The sequence below is a fragment of the Spermophilus citellus genome, assembly GCF_964194105.1.
Source record: "Spermophilus citellus genome assembly, chromosome: 9".
In the NCBI taxonomy this organism is placed as follows: Eukaryota; Metazoa; Chordata; class Mammalia; order Rodentia; family Sciuridae; genus Spermophilus; species Spermophilus citellus.
In genome coordinates, this window is record NC_138191.1 from 4112373 (window position 1) to 4129012 (window position 16640).

Genomic DNA, 16640 nt, shown 5'->3' on the forward strand with positions numbered 1-16640 from the left:
AAAAAAGAACGTGCTTGTGTGTCTGTCCCTCACCCTGCCTTTACCCAGAGTGGGAAGGTCCTAAGGGCAGAAGCTGCTCTCTTAACATCCATATCTTTGGCCCAGGCCATGCCTGGCATGTTACTGGTACTTCCTATGTTTTTGAAGAGTGAATGATGAACCGATGGATGAGCCTTCCAACAGCAGGGCCAAATGTCTTTTGTATGGGATGCTCTAAGTGTCAGATCCTCTAAGGCAGGCTTGCTCCTGCATGGACGCATTGCTGAGATGTTGTGGACAGGGCCGGGTGTTGGCCACAGTTCTGTGGACGACAGGCCCCCAAGGAGAGAGTCTGGGGGAGATTTGTGAGAACAGGCCTGCAGCGGTGGTCTCACGCAGCTCCCTCCCCGTCTGCGGGAGGTTGGGCTGCTCCAGGAGGCACAGTGGGTGCCCAAATCCAGGCACCACCCCACCCGACGTTCTGGTTCCTGAGGGCCTGCAGAACCAGCTGGGGAGACTGGACTGCTCATGCTCCATCATCAGAGGAGTCCCACAGGGGTCAGGGCTGGGTCACAGAGATTAGCCATCGGGTTCATTCCTGCTCTTTCATGCTCTTTGGGCCAGGATGGTGTTTGCCCTTGCGCTGTCTTCTAGGTAGGCACCAGACAATCCCCAAAGTGCCATGATGCCCAGTCTGCACCTGGAGGAGGGTCTTTCTCGTTGCAAGCCTTGCCTTCATCCAGCCCCCAGAATCACTGACGTCCTGTAAAGCTGTAGAGTTATGCCAGGAACCACATTATTTTTAGGTTGACCTCAGTTACCATCATCAACATCATTGGATTATGTTTATGTCATTGTTATTATTAGCTTATATTTTTATAGTACTTTGTGGCTCACCAAGTACTTTGCTATATGTGATCTCATTTGATTAGGGAGCATGTTATTAGCCTCTATTTTAGACATGAAAATAATGTAGGTTCAGAGAAACTATGTGACGGACGTGTCCAAGGTCGCAGGGTGCATGGGGCACAGGTGAAGCTCAAGGGCAGGTTTCCCTGTATCATACTTAATTTTATTTCACTGTAAGTATTATGGTCAACTCGTTCTTCTTCCACACTAAAGATATGACTGACTTACCACTGGTCCTTGTGTCTTATGCTTCTACTAGAATTCATCCGGTCCCCCTATTCCCTGGTTCACAGTAAGAAGCACGGTATCTCAGTAACTGAGGCTCAAAGTACTGTGAGCCTAGTGCTTCTGAGACAAGGTCCTCCCACAGTACTAGGGATAGGTGGTGGCAGAGATATATGTGGAAAGAAATAGACAGAACAGGAAAGACAGAACAGCAGAAGGTTTGCGGGTACCTGCTAAGTGCAGAAGGATGCCTGTGGACTATAAAATTTCTGACCCCGGGGTGCTTTCTACTCAGGTAAATCAGCATTTGTGTCTAAGAATCTTGGGTTTGGTGGTGGATGGCTGCAGGCTGGCCTCTTACATGGGTTGTCCAGCTGCCCACAAGACTCACCCTGCTCCTGAGGTCAGCTCAGTGGGAGTTAGTTCAAATAGCTGGCCATGGCTCAACTTCCTCCCTTCTTCCCTCTCTCCCTTCCTTCCCTATCTCTTTCTTCTTCCCACAAGTATTTAAGGAGCGTATACTATGCTCCAAGTAGAACTAGAAATCTAGAGAGATCAGCTCTCTCTGGGCCATGAAGACTCTGGCCGGACTCCAAGCTCTCTTTCTGTACCCAAAAACCTGTGAGCATCGGTAACATTCCAGTATCTTCCAGAAGTTGACAGAGGCTCAGAAAACTGGCCTCAGTCAGAGGGATTCCGCAGAGTAGCCTCCTCAGGAGGGCAGTAACTGACCCCACCAAACCAGGGGCCCAGTTCTTGCTCTCCTCAGGTAGCTGCTGGGAGTAGGGGAGTCAGAGGTAGAAACTGGAGTCACTTTCCCCCAAGACCACCCCAGAGTCTGCTGGGTTCCCAGCACTAACTGGGCAATGGAAGTTGAGTGGACACTCTGTCCGGAGCTGCGGGGCCTGGTCCTCATGTTATGTTCCCCAGGTTCCCGAGTTCTGGTGGGGGATGCAGTCAAGACAGTGGCAGCGGGAAGGACCCGGGCTCAGGGGCTGGAGCTCTGGGTGCTAATCTGACGTCTGGAGTTAGCCTCGTCCTCTGGAGGAGGAGGGCTAGGCCAGAACTCTGACAGACTCCAGATGACCTACGGAGTCCAGGAACCGCTCAGGTAGGACCTGGGGTCAGTTGATGTCATGCGAGATCCAAACTCCCCGTGTTTGCCCAGCATCCCAGGGAGACCAAGACAACATGTCCAGGAGAAGTGATGTCAGCCACAGAGTTGAACTGGATCAGACTGAGTCAAGGTCAGAACCTGTGGTGGGCCTCCTCCCTCCATGACAACCCTGGCAAGCTCTCATTCTTTAATTCTTTCTTTCTTCACCCCGCAAATATTTGCTAAGTGCTGTGAGCTCTGTGCTTGGCCTTGAGGGTACACTTGATGGAGGAACTCAAGGTGCCTGTCCCCAAGAAGCCCTCTGCAGAGAAATGGCCTCCCCTGAGTGTCGATGATGTGGGGACTCTGTGATATCCCTCAGGGTCAGGCAGGGGCACTCAGTCCCTAACGTGGAGGGCTCAAGAACACATCGGGGAGGTGGATGGCTATCACAGAGCAGGACAGGCACCCTGGCACAGAGGGACTCCATCACGGGCGCCATTGCTGGGGTTTGTCTGGGCAGGTTTCCCAGGGGACAGTCCTTGGCAGGATCCTGAGGCACCTGTAGGGGTGAAGGGGGAAGGTGTTCTAAGCAGGGCTGTGTCTAGGTGCACTCAGGGGCGGAAATAACTTGATGTGGCCATAGGGTCCATATGGAGCAGAGAAGGCAAGGCTGGGGGTTAAGTGAATGTAAGATGTCAAGTTGAGAAGAATCTGGGGGACACTGGGAGGGACCTTTCCTTGTGGGTAAAAAAAAATTAAATAGGCTCAGACTTTTAGGAAGAGAGAGAGAAAAGATGTGAGGAAAGGAGGGAGTGGGGCTGGGAGAGGAAATCGGGATGTCGACTTAAGGGATAGAAGCTAGGATACCCCAGACTTGGGTCTTGGGGTTATTTGCTGAGTGAATAGAGAAGGCTTGTGGGGAGGCATCTGTGGGCATGGATTACTAGAAACTGAGGAACAAGGTTTCTGTCATCAGAGGGTAGGGGTAAAGGACAGGGAGGAGGGAGAGGGTCCTTTGCCTTGCAGCCAAGGGGAATCCGGACTTGTGGCTGATGAGGCAGAGGAGGGAGCAGAGGACTCATGGAGGGGAATAGGAAGTGTCTAAGCCAGTTCCTCAGACAGAGCCATCTGCCCCCTTGGGGTGGAGACTGGGGTATTCTCAGATGGCTCTTCTGCATTCTGGCGGAAAAGGCTGGCACAAAGGTAGCAGGAAATTCTTGGCCATTTACCTAGAGACTCCAGGCATCTTTGAAATTGCTCAGACGCCTGTAAAGTGACTCAGGCTGGCTCCTCCTGTCTGTCAGAGGCGGGGAGTGACGGGGCATGCTCCAGAAGCCCCAGCACCGGCCCCACAGGGCAGGTTCAGTCCTGAGCTTGAGGCCACGTGGGTGGATTCCAGCTCTGAAGGCGGAGAGAGCAGAGGAAAGAGCAGCTCCAACCTAGAGCCACCAGTCCTGGTTGCTGGGATCTCCGGGTGTCTTTCCCATGTTACAAAGAGATTTGCTTTCTGTCTCTTTATCATTATCAACAGAATCTCTACTTGCAGTCAGATGACATGTAGGGAGAGGACTGCCTTTGTTTCTCAGTTCCCCCCTCTGTTCTTTTCTTCCCTTCTCTTCTCCCTCCTTTTCCTTCCCTCTTTCTCTCCTTCTTTCCTTCTCTCTTCTTCTCACCCTTCCTTCCCTTTAACCATGCCTGGTGCCCAGTCAAAGCAGGCCCCAGGTGGGCAAAGACAGACAAAACGTCTTTAGGCCCCGAGGCTTGAATATAACAAGTGAGCTCGGGTCTCTCTGGGTCAGGGACTTGTATTCCCCGGCTTCTCCAGGGGTCGTTTCAATTCCATAAACACATGTGAGCCATGACTGAGGCAACCCTTTGGTGGTGAGAGATACCCAGAAGAGGGGGCTCACCGTCTTGGATCCCTAGTGGGAGCGCCTCAGTCCCCTGGCACTAAGACTCCCTCGGGTGGGTCTGGATGCCCCTGCCCTCCACCTGACTCTATCTAGGAGTTCCTAGGACATCTGGTGTCTCCCACTCCATACTGTGGGCATTCAGTGGAAGGACAGATCCCACGGTTCCTGATCCGAGGCAGTGGAGTCTGCCAGGGAGGCCTCGGGAGGCCAGGTTGGCAGGAGGAGGCATTCAAGCTGTGGATGGACGGATGGACGGGCACGCTGAGCTTCAGGAGTGGCCCCACAGCACCTGCTGGAATCCCCGTCCGTCGTGCCAGGCGTGGTGCCTGGTGCTAGCAGAAGCTCAAAACATTTAAAAATGTGAATAAAAGCAAAAGCCGTATCTGTGGGACTTTCTCATTCTGCCTGGTGTCTCTGTGCCAATTTAAACATTTTATCACCCAAGTCACGCATCTTCATTGCACAAATTAGAAAATGTGGGTAAGCCAAAGGAAACAGAAATGCTTGTGACCCCCACCCAGAAGTAATGGCTGTTAGGGTCTTAGTGCATGTCCACACAGACTTTTTTTCTATTTATTTCCATATTACATATAAACCTACAGGTGCATCTAGAGAGTCGCACATAAATTGTCTTATAGTTTGTGCCTTTGTAACTTGCTGTACCCTTTTCTAATGCACTTCACTTGGTCCGTACCCAGCACCTCTTCTCCCAGGGCAGACCACGGGGGACACCTGTCTCCCCCAGGGGCCTGACAACTCTCTGTGGGCAACAGTGGCTCGGTCATCTTTGCCTTCTCGTTGTCTAGCCCAGGCCTGGCTTCCTGGAGATCCTCAGTGGAAGTTGGAGAAGTAAAAAATTCCCTGCTGAGGTTATTCTTCTGATGATGGCAAATAGGGACACATTATGTACCTGTGAGGGACAAGTCAGCTCCCCAGAGGGAGAGAAATCGCACCGCCCTGTTGGACGGAGGTGCCCTGCAGTGTGAGGGGGTCGGGCTCCTGTGCAGCCACCCCTCCCTGCAGCCTGCTTCTGTCACCTGTGCTGCCAGTCAGTCCCCATCTTTCCAGCTGGGTAAACAAGGTGCCTCAGTGCATGTGCTTCCAGGAGCCTCCTGGGCTATTTTTACTCCTTCGCATCCTCCGCCCCGGATATTTATTTATTCTCTAGGAGGAGCAATCCTGCTTTCTCTAGTTACTCACTCTCGAGGCTCCCTGGGCATCCCTGCCTCGGGCTGGGCTCCAGGTATGGAAATGCTCCTCACGGGGCAGATAACACCCCAGCTGGCTGTGAGCATCTCGGGGCCATCCAGCAGGCTGAGGGGGCTGGCTGGGCCCGGAGGCAGGGCTTTTCCAGGAAGTGCTGACACACCTGGGGACCCCAGCTGCTGTGAGTCAGCCTCTGGTGTCCCTGCCTTTAACCCTTCTTGAACACTCATTTCTTGGACGTGGAGCTGCCCAGGAAGGGAAGATAGCAGTATAGCTTGAGGTCAGGACTGCTCGAGGCCCTTCCACCCAGCGTTCCCTTCATTTGGGAGCAAGGGGAGAGCTCCATTTGAAGCCATATTGCAGTAATTTTCCAGAAGAGTAATAGTTATAGACTGTTTATGTGCATTGTAGCCTATAACCCACTGGGGACTTTCAGTCTTTGTGCCTCTTCTCTGACAGATACTGGGCTAAAGGTCACTGTGGTTCACGGAACGAGCATTCATGAGATTTGGGGCCCAAAGAACCGAGTTTGAACTCTGAACTACAGAACTGCAAGTGAATAGGCTATCAAATTTGTGATAACTTGTTACAGCATCAATAAGAAACTAATGCACACGGTTCCAAAAAATAGCTGTAAGTTTCTCTGTGTGATCTTAGACCAACGCCTCTCTGAGCACTGATTTTTCTCTTTGAATAGCAGGAGTAATAAGTGTTCTACCCGCTGGGGTTGTTTAAAGCTTCAAATAGAAGGATGAATGTAAAACAGCTTGACACTTCTAATCTTCTCGAGGTGGTACAAGTTGGCCATCTGACACTAGGGGGAATAGGGAGCTGGAACTGTAAGGCCAGAGAGGGCCCTGGGCATGTCCTAGGAACAGTCCTGACATCTCTGGGTTTTCACTGACTCTGATGAAGACGAAAGTAATAATGACAAGAACAAGAACAACATTTACTGAACACTTCCTATATGCCAGGTCCAGGCTAAAGGATTTACAGGCACTCTGTCATGGAATCCTCATAGAATGGGCCTCTTATGAGCTAGGCACTGTTATTATTATCCTCATTTTACGGATAATAAAATCCATAAACCTTGTTTATCTGTGAGAGTTTTCTCTGTCATCTCTTCACTGAAATCCCCCTTGGCCAAGGGCTGGCCTAACAACCCCAAAGGTATCAGGAAGACTTCTTATCCATCAGAGGATGTGAGCCTTCAAATCAGAGCACCAATGGAAAGAACATTCAATAAATTTGACCTAATTTAAAGTAATTAAGCTGCATTTTGAAACTTAAAACTATTTTTGGAAACAGGTGTATTAGTTTCTTATTGCTGCTGTAACAAGTTACCACGAATTTGGTAGCCTATTAAGTTGCAGTTCTGTAGGTGAGAACTGGCAAGGGTTTCTTTAGGCTAAACTCAGGTGTTGGCAGAGGTGTGTTGATTTCCTTCCTTTTTCCAGCTTCCAGAAATTGCTTGTATTCCTTGGCCTCTGGCCTCTTCCTATCATCTTCATAATGCCTCACTCCAACCTGAGATTCTGTTGCCCTGTCTCCTCTCTCTGACCTTGACCTTTCTGCTTCCCATTTATAAGGATCTTTAGAATTGCTTTGAGCCCACCTGCATAGTCCAAGGAAATCTCAAGGTGCTTAAGTCAATCACAGCTACAAATCCCTTTTGCTATGTAATGCACTGCATTCACAGGTTTGGGGGGTGAGGATGTGGATTCTTTTTGGTGGGGGAGGGATGGATTTCTCTTTGTCTACCCAACTATTCATCAGGGCAACCCGAGTGGTGAAAATCAGACAGATAAAGAAGTGGCCTTTTCCATGTTCAACATTAGAGGAGAGCAGTACCCTGCAAAGCCCCCAACGGAGGGTTCCCAGGCTGGGGTCAGCACAAAGGAGCCCAGGGAAAGGGCAGCCAGGGGACATAGGTGTTCAAGTCCACCCACATCTGTCCAGGGCCGGAGGTGTTCAGATGACCCGATGGAGCTCTCTAGCTTTGTCCACCAACAAACCTGAGGTCATCTTTCAGGTCCAGGTGAACCCTTGGTGCCTTGGAGGAGTTCTCCCTAGGGGAGGATGTACCTGTCAGGCCCACCTTCGTCACTCAGGTTTCTCTTTGTCAACTGATGTCATCAGTCTCTGTGTGAGGTGCAGTGAATCAGTGTCCCTGAGACGGATAAGCTCAGAGGCATGCACATGGCTGAACTTTGAACCATGGAGCAGTCATCGAGGTGGTGCCATCCGGGAGGTTCCTGGGGACCTGCCAGCTGGCCCCTCCCTGGTGATGCCTGGCACTGTCTTTCACACACAGGTGCCTGACTCCTGGTTACTGAGGGTCGGAGAGGTGACGATTACTTCCCCCCAGATATGCGATTCAGGCCATGATTCAACACATTTATTACTATTTCACTCCAATTTCAATAGCCATGTTTAATAAGCAAATTATAGTTGTCCCTCCGTATCCTTGGGATTTATTCCAGGATGCCCTGTGGATATCCAAATCCTTCACTGCTCAAGTCCCTTATCAACAATGATGCTGTGTTTGCATTTACCCTGTGGACCCCTTCCGCCCACTTTAAGTCATCTCTAGATTACTTACAATAACTGATACAATGTAAACGTGAATGCTGTGTGTAGAGTTGTTACACTGTATTAGTTAAGGAATGATGACAAGAAGAAGTCTGTACATATTCAATAAAGATGCATTTTCCCCCCAGAGTATTTCCAATCTGTGTTTGGTTGAAACCATGGATACAGAACCCACGAATATGGAGGGTTCTCTGTATATAACATAAAACCCACTGGGAAAAAAAATCACAAGAAGAAATAAATAATCATTGAAGAGGAAGATGCTATATCAGAGAGAAGGCTGATAGCAGGGCTTGAATTCTAGCTTCGCCTTTAGCTCCGTGCCATCTAGGTCCCTCTCTAAGTCTCAGTTTCCTTTTCTATAAAAGAAGGGAGGCTCAATTCTGACTGTGCTTTAGAACCACCAATGAACTTTGAGAGAGTGTCAATGTCCAGGGGTTGAAAACCACTAGCTCTGGATGAAGGCCAAGATCCTTTCCATATCATCTATCATTCTGTGAAATGTCCCAAATTTGTTAATGAAAGTCTGGGTCCAGATTTGTTGGACGCATCTGTTTTCCTTTCTGAACAGCAAATTAAAGTGAACAAGGAAATAAAAATGAGTGTATAATGCCTACAAACACCAAATTAGCTCTCAGAGGGGTTCTGACCCATGTAGTCAGGTAGGTGGCTGTATACCCAAATAATTATAAGTTAAAGGGGAAGGCCGCTGTGTCTTTTAAAGTTCATAATATGCATGCGGTAATACAGGTGATTTCTTTAACTTCTATAAGCTGCTTCTTCTAGAAGTTTTGAGGCTTATATTTCTAAGCAAGGCGGGGTGGGGGTGGGGGGATGGATGAACAACCTAAGACACAGAGATCTAGCAGCCAACCTCTTTCCTCCCCTCCTGGTGGTCTTTATCTAAGCCCACTCTATACCCTATCTGATGAAATTTAGAAGTGTTACAGTGTCAGGTTTTATTTTTAACACTTATTGAGTGCTTACTATGTGTTAGGTACTCCTCCAAGAGTTGAATAAATATGAACACGTTTAATATACAATGACCCTGTGAGGTAAGCATGATTTCCTTTCACATTCCATGGATGAGGATAGTGAGGCAGAGAGCTCTTCTGACTTGTCCAAGGGCACTGCTGATAAGTGGGAGTCTGGTACCCAGACCTGGAGACTGGCTCTAGAACTAACAATTCCAGCCACTTAGCAGGAGATTCTGCACCCTGCAGGAAATGTTCTTCTGCACCCAAAATAATGCTCCCTAGAATGGATAACATGGGAGTGCTTATGCTAAAATGTTAAGTGAAGAGTTAATAAGATAGACTCTCATCAAACTACTATCATAAAGACTATGTGAAACTATAGTTCTCTCCTCCTGGAGAGGACATGGAGAAAAAGGAACCCTTTTATAGTGTTGGTGGGATTTTGAATTAGTACAACCACTATGGAAATCAGTGCCAGACTAGGTGTGCAACCACCACATGACCCAGCCACACACCTCCTCAGTATTTATCCTAAAGAATTGAAGTCAGCATACTTTAGTGATACATGCAAACCCAGGTCCATAGCAGTACAGTTCACAATAGCCAAAGTACGGAGCCAGCCTAGGTGTCTGTCGGCAGATGAAAGGACAAATAAATGTGGCATATATACAGAGGGGAGTCTTATTCAGCCATAAAGAAAAATGAAATTGTGTCACTTGCAGGAAAATGGATGGAACTTGAGACCATTGTGTTAAGTGGTAGCAGCCAAACCCAGGAAGTCAAGGCTCATGTTATCTTTCATACGTGGAAGCTAGAGAGAGGACGAAGAAAAAGAAGGTGGATCTCCTGAAAAGCAAAGGGGACCAGTAGAAGAGAGAAAGGGACCAAGAAGCAGGAAGGGAGGGGAGTGCTGGGAGTGGTATGGCCAGACTGCATTGATCGTTTGTGTGCCTGTAAAAACCATGGGCAACGACAAATCCCATCATCATGTACAACTATAATAAACCACCAAAAATGTGGAGAACAAAGACTGGGTGAGCTCAGAACAAAATACAAATCACTAAAAAACTATACATGGTAAAAAAGCAAGGAAAATAGCAAAGTACTAGTAGTGATTTTGGAATGGAATTATAAATAACTTTAAAAAAATGAATTGTAGAAGTAAATACTCTAAAGTGTTTGCTGTAAGAAAACATGAGGGCTAAGCTCTAATATTACAAAAATCGTTTTTGTTCCAAAAATAAACAGATAAATAATTTGGAATTTAGTATACATTTTTTTTTCAAAGAAATAATCCATAGTGACTAGGTTCTTTTTACTTTGAAATCCCCTAGATTTTAGGATTTAAATTTACTTTTTAAAGCTGATACATAAAAACTGTATTTTTATGGGGTACCATGTGATGTTTTGATATATTGATACAGATTCTTTATAAATTAGCATTTGAACTCAGAGTTCCAGACACCATTCTGAGAACTTTATCGGCATTTCCTTCTTCAGTGAACTAAGAATTGTTATTAGTCTCATTTTACAGTGACAATTAAATGGCCTTCCCGAGATTGCAAACCTGGAAACTGGTGCCAGTCTCTCTGGAGTCTGCATTGTAATTGAGCTGCACTGCTACCCCCTGCAATTTAAAGGAGACCACTGAACCCAGTGTGGGTTACTAAAGGTAACTAAAATATGACATATTCACATTGAATATGTCATATTTTAGTTACCTTTTTTCAGTAAATCAATTTTGGCTACTTTCCTGGTGACCTAACTTTCCTTCGTAATACTATTGTAGGGAAAATAAGCTCTGGATTCTATTATGGGTTTTCAAAACCCATGAACACTTCCCTTCCACCAGCCCCCAGTCCCCATCCCCTGCATCGAAGGTGTCCACTTGAGGTCATTTGTACTAAAAGGATCTTCCCTGCTCTCCCTGGAGATGATCAGAGCTGAGGCCTCACTTCCCTGCCAGCTTTCAGAAGCCCCAGTTCTCCTGTCCTGTGTACCCAGTCCCCGCACCCCACCTTGGGTTCGCCAAAGTGCTTTCCTTAGGACCCCATGAGGACACAGAGGCCATTCCTAGGCTTCTGCTCACTCAAACAGACTGGTAGTGCTGAATCAGGGCTGTCTGTGACCTCCTTTAGTGTGTCAAGTTCAGGCAGTGAGAGAGGCCAACCACCCACACCATGTGCATTAGGCCTGTGAAAAATAACCTCATCAGGATATCAAGCATTCCTAGTTCAGGTTATGGCACCACCCAAGAAGGAAGAAAGCCATCTTGGATCTTATTCTGGAGCACTTCTTGTTCTTAAAAAGACCATTTTAATTTCCACCTTGGGACTCTCCCCCTCCTTTTCCTATTCCAAAGAGAAGACGGATCTTGTCTTCACCCCAGAGGTCTACAACCAGCCTGGCCCAGCTCAGGAAATAGGGAGCATAGCAGAGCTGCCTGTGAGATTGACAGGTATCCTGTGCAATGCGCAAAGCTCCATCACCGTCCTAGAAGGGCACCCTCCTGTGTGTTAATACTTCAGATGCTTATGGAGGGAGGAATTGGGTCCTTGGAATAGGATGGGAGGGAGCCACCCATGCACCTTATGAAAGACGGTATCGGCATTCTGCGCGTGATCTGATACCAGGTCACAGCTGAACTGTATAAAAGGCAGCAGCTTCCAAGAGCACCTCAGTCCACCCGCATCCCGAGTGAACTACTCCAGTGCCTGAACCAGGTAGAGCGCATCTCGGGGATCAGGATGGACTCTCGGAGCTGGTGTTTGGGCAGAAAGAGGACCTGGGTGGATTGAGACTAATCTCCTAGAAAGACGAGGAGAAGGGAGGGCTTGGAAGGGAGGGTTCTGGAAGGGAAAGGTGGAAGATATGGAGAGGGCACAAGAGATCAGTGTTTTTGTAAAGCTGCAAAGAATTCATTTGAAAGTATAAAGTGTTTGTGTGTGTGTGTGTGTGTGTGTGTGTGTACATAGTACTTTGTAATTGGTGTTAGGAGACCGGGTTTAAAAAAATCTGATGATCATAGAGAAAATCTTGTAAATTCATGATTTGGGCTACTTGAACTTACAGCTTCTCTATTGTCTTTCAGCTTTATTCAGTTCCTGCCAAGATGTCCTGCCAGCAGAGCCAGCAGTGCCAGCCCCCTCCCAAGTGCCCTCAAAAGTGCAAGACCCCCAAGTGCCCCCCAAAGTGTCCCCCTAAGAGCCCTCAAGTCTCTTCCTGCTGCAGCTCCAGCTCCGGGGGCTGCTGCAGCTTGGGGGGTGGCGGCTGCTGCAGCTCCGGGGGTGGGGGCTGCTGCCTGAGCCACCACAGGCCCCGCAGGTCTCTCCGCCGCCGACACCAGAGCTCTGGCTGCTGCAGCAGTGGAGGTGGCAGTGGCTGCTGCAGCAGTGGAGGCGGCGGTGGCTGCTGCAGCAGTGGAGGCGGCGGTGGCTGCTGTGGCAGCAGCAGCGGTGGCGGCGGTGGCAGCGGTGGCAGCTGTGGCGGCAGCGGTGGCAGTAGCCAGCAGTCTGGAGGTTGCTGCTAACCTGGGCCCAGAGAAGCACCGAGAAGCAGCACTCGCTGAAGATGTGCCAAGGCTGCAGCTTCTGTCCCCCCCCCCCCCCAGGGCTTCTAATGCTCTGGGGCGCCCTCGTCCTGCGCATGCTCACCCACTGGGCAGTCTTGCCCTTCCCTGGCCTGGGTCCTCTCTCACACACCCTTCTTTGGAGGATGGAGTGTTGAAATTAAGCCATGAAGCTGTGTTTCTCTGCAACAATAAAGCTCCTTCCTCCTGACGTCACGGCCTCCCAGTGACATTCTGTTCACCCCTCCCCTCTTCGAACACACGCCCCTCCCGCACCAAGCCATCTTCTGTCCCCCCTTCCCTTCCGCTCCATCCTCCACTCCCTTCCCCTTCTTTTAAGTGCAAGTGAACACACTGAGATTCTGTTTTGAGAGCACGTGTTGGCAATCAAACCACTCAGACCCCTGGGAGGTGCTACCCCCTTCAAGGCTCTGAATTTGGGAACTTTAACAATGAAGGCAAGAATCACGTCTGACCCCAGGAGAGGAAGCTCACATGCAGGAGGGGGGCAGAATGGTTTGGGGCGAGGAGGTGGGTTGTCCTCAGGGAGGTGACACGCTGGGAGGCTTTCCTTCAGGTATGGGTCTTAGTTTGGACAAGTTTCTCTCTTATTCTGGGGGCACATGATTCTTCAAGTGCTCATTTGGGGCCTCAATAAATGGACCCGCTACTTTTCAGATGATCTCAGGCGGCGGTCAGTTGGCCAGAGAGGAGAGCTGGGTGGGGAGTCAGGAGGCAGGAGTGACCTGTCTGAGCCATTTCCCCTGGATCCTGGAGTGCTGGGGTTGAGCCCAAGAACCAAGAAGGAGACCCTTTCAGTCTAGACTGTCGCCTCACATGCAGGGGGTGCAAGAAGGGAGGCTCCGGCCACTATGCTGGAGTTTCCAGAGAATATTCCTTTAGGAATGGACTGGTTCTGTCAGGAGATACTAGAAAACAAACAAATAACAAAACAAAACAAAACACCTTGTGATTGAAAAGATAATTCCAAACAGCCTCTCCATATGAGATAAACAATTGATCCCTCCTTTGATAAGAGTTAACAGCCGCATAAGAGGTTAGAGCTCTCCATCTGATGAGCAGCTACTTGCCCAATTAATTCACTCCTCATATCAATTCCGATCAACACCTTTTCTTCTCCACTTTTTTTTGGGGGGTGGAGGTGGTTACTGGGGAATGAACCCAGGGGTGCTTAACCACTGAGCCACATCCCCCAGCCCTTTTTATACTTTATTTACTGACAGGGTCGTACATAGTTGCTTCAGGCCTCGCTAAGTTGCTGAGGCTGACTTTGAACTTTCCATCCTCCTGCCTCAGCCTCCCAAGCTGCTGGGATTACAGGCACTGCACCTGGCTTCTCCACTCTTTTTTTTTCTTTTGCAAAAGACTTTGCTGGATTTCCCAGAGGAGAGCCTCCATCCATCTTTTTGCTTCATGATTTCCTTCTGACTTCTAATTTTGACCTCACTTCTTGAAATGTCTCACCTGTACTTGCCAAGAGATGCTCTGGGCACAGGCAACCTGTTAATCAGGCTCTAAAGCCACGTTAAATGAAACTGGTCTCTTTTGTGACTTACCTTTCCTGGTCCATTTCCTCCTGCCACTCCCAGCTCCCTTATCCCCCTTTATCTCTTCCATTAACCCTTGAGATCTCGGCCTTGTCTGGTTGCTTGTCCCCAGTTATGGCCAGGTAGCTGTGCTGCCTGGGAAGTTTTGAGGCAGTTCGTGTCCAAAGTCTCCTCTAATTCTTAAAAGTTAGTTTTGCTTATTGGGACCCTGTCTCAAAATAAGAAAATTAAAAGGGCTGGGTTGAAGCTCAGTGGTAAAGTGCCCCTGGGTTCAATCCCCAGTACCCAAAACTAACTAAATAACTAAATAAAAATTAGTTATGCTAAAAGCAACAGCCATCCTTGACACTCTGGGCCTTTGCAAAGCCTTTCTCTCCCCTTCCTCGATCCCTTCCTCCCCATCTTCCTCCCCCCTCTTCCTTCCTCCGTCCTTTCTTTCCTCTTCTTTCCTCCCTCGTTCCTTCCCTTCCTCCTTCCCTCTCCTTTTGCTTTCCTTTTCTTCCCTATTGAACAGTGGCTCTTCCCAGGGAGATGGCGGTGGGGGTGGGGGAAGCAGCAGAAGGTCCCCAGGCTGGCCTGCCCTTTTGCACTTGGGCCACAGCCCACACTCATTTTCCTCCTGGACCCACAGGGCTGTATTATGGGGACATGGTTACCTGACTATATTCACAACTTTTCTGGTCTGAACGGTCTCTTAACTTTGCCCAGGATTTTCTTCCTGTCTCCAGTGACAGAGGGAAATCACTACTGGGAGTCTCACCACCATGAGATTCTTCATTCTTCACTCAATTCCACCTAAGAGCATCTCTGTGAAACCCAGCAGGTTTACACACAGCCCGCAACCTGCCTTCGCTGCCAAGAGCAGACAGTGAATCAAGAGGACAAGTAAACTACCAACTACCAGGTGGGTGACTACACAGGGACGGACGTGTGGGCTAGGGGGACCATGCACACACGTGCACGCGTGCATTGTAGAAGAGGACGGAAGGGGGCCCCAGCCCTCTCCTCACTTGAGCCCTGTGCCTCTCTTAGCACACACACAGCCCTCCCAGCTATGGACAGTGTCCTGTTTGGAGAGTAAACACAGCCCAGCAATCCTGGCACCTCTGAGAAGTGACTTGGATATGCACGTGCACCACCTACGGTGCTACCTGAATGATGAATGTCTCTGGGATGTGAGTGTCATCTGAGCACATCTGTTGAGAAATGGGCCCCTCCCAAGAGCCTGTGCTTAGTGGGAATATTATAAAAGGTTCTCTGGCTGTTCACTGCTCAGTTCACTGCCTGGTAGTGGCACGGTCCAGTTGGAGAACTGAGTGAGTCTTCCAGTGGAGCCAGGGTCTGGTAAGTGTCAAGCAGGGTCTGGGGAAGAGCGGGCAGAACAGAGCTAGCAGGTAGATGCAGAAGCAGCCCTGGGCGAGATGGTAAGCTTCAAGTGAGCCAGGCTCTCATGGTGCCAAGAAGGCAAGAAGGCAGGCGGGGGGGGGGCACTTTTCCAGGTTATCCAGAAAGTCTGCTGAAGAGCTACCGTTACAACCCAGGTCCTTTGGCTCTCAGGACAGAAATGCCCCCATTCTCTGCATGCCTTGTCTTCTTCCTAATGATGGCAGGGGGTGAGAAACACAGGCAAGAAAGAAGGACTCCGACTTGCATCTGTGTCCCTGGATACTTTAACCCCAGGAGGCAGGGACACAGGTGCCATTTGGGTATTTTCTAGCCCATGAGATGTTTAAACAGAGCTTTGACCATCAAAGTAAAACTGGGGACAGGAGAAGACCCAAGAGTAGGTTTTGGACTGGATCCTACAGAAAAACTGCTGCCCCATCTTCTCTGCTTTCCATGTTGGCGGGTCCTCACTGCTGATTCTTCGTAGTGTGTCCTGGCCCTCCACGTGTCACTCACTGGAAGTGTCCAGCGCACCTGGAACACCTGCATCGGGTGTTCGCTCGCCCTCTTCCTCGGTGCCTCACCCACCCCTGTCCCCCCAGGGCCCGGGTGACAGGTCGATAAGCCACATCTCTCAGGCCCCGGGTTCCACTGCTCCTGTCTGAAACGGTGTCTTTCCCCAGGTTCTCAGAGGAGTCCGCGATGTCTTCCGCCAAAGGCTTTTCCAAGGGGTCCTCCCAGGGCCCGGCTCCCTGCCCCGCCCCGGCGCCCGCGCCCGCGCCCTCCTCCTCCGGCGGCTGTTGCGGCGGCGGCTGCTGCGGCAGCGACTCTGGCTGCTGCGGTTCCGGCTCCACCGGCTGCTGCTGCTTTCCCCGCAGGCGCCGCCGGCAGCGCGGAGGCGGCTGCTGCTGCTGCGGGGGCGGCAGCCAGAGGTCCCAGTGCCCCAGCGACAACCGGGGCTCCGGCTGCTGCTCCGGGGGCTGCTGAGCCGCGCTCCGCCCGCTGCACCGACCGCGCTCCGAGCCGCGCTCCGCCCCGCCCCGCTGCACCGACCCGAGCGCACCTCGCCCCCGCCCGACCTGAGCGCACCGTCTCAGCCCTCGGGGTTCCCCACACCCCGAAGTGGTCTCCCCTCTGGGGACCCAGAGCCTTGGGGGGCCCCCTCTCTGCGTGCCCAGCGCACGCCCACTGACTCGACTGTCCTTTGAAGACTTGGTA

The 16640-nt window shown here is 50.2% G+C and overlaps 2 protein-coding genes across 2 annotated transcripts; both read left to right on the forward strand.

Annotated features, from left to right (window-relative positions):
* Positions 1–12012: 12012 nt before the first annotated feature.
* Positions 12013–12429, forward strand: LOC308656913 (uncharacterized protein; the record flags this gene model as incomplete). The annotated part of the gene is made up of 1 exon (XM_081308275.1): positions 12013–12429. The coding sequence occupies one exon, from the start codon at positions 12013–12015 to the stop codon at positions 12427–12429; it is 417 nt and encodes a 138-aa protein (XP_081164401.1).
* Positions 12430–16124: 3695 nt separating this feature from the next.
* CRCT1 (cysteine rich C-terminal 1) lies at positions 16125–16409 on the forward strand (the record flags this gene model as incomplete). Its single annotated transcript, XM_081308194.1, has 1 exon — positions 16125–16409. The coding sequence occupies one exon, from the start codon at positions 16125–16127 to the stop codon at positions 16407–16409; it is 285 nt and encodes a 94-aa protein (XP_081164320.1).
* Between the last annotated feature and the right edge of the window lie 231 nt (positions 16410–16640).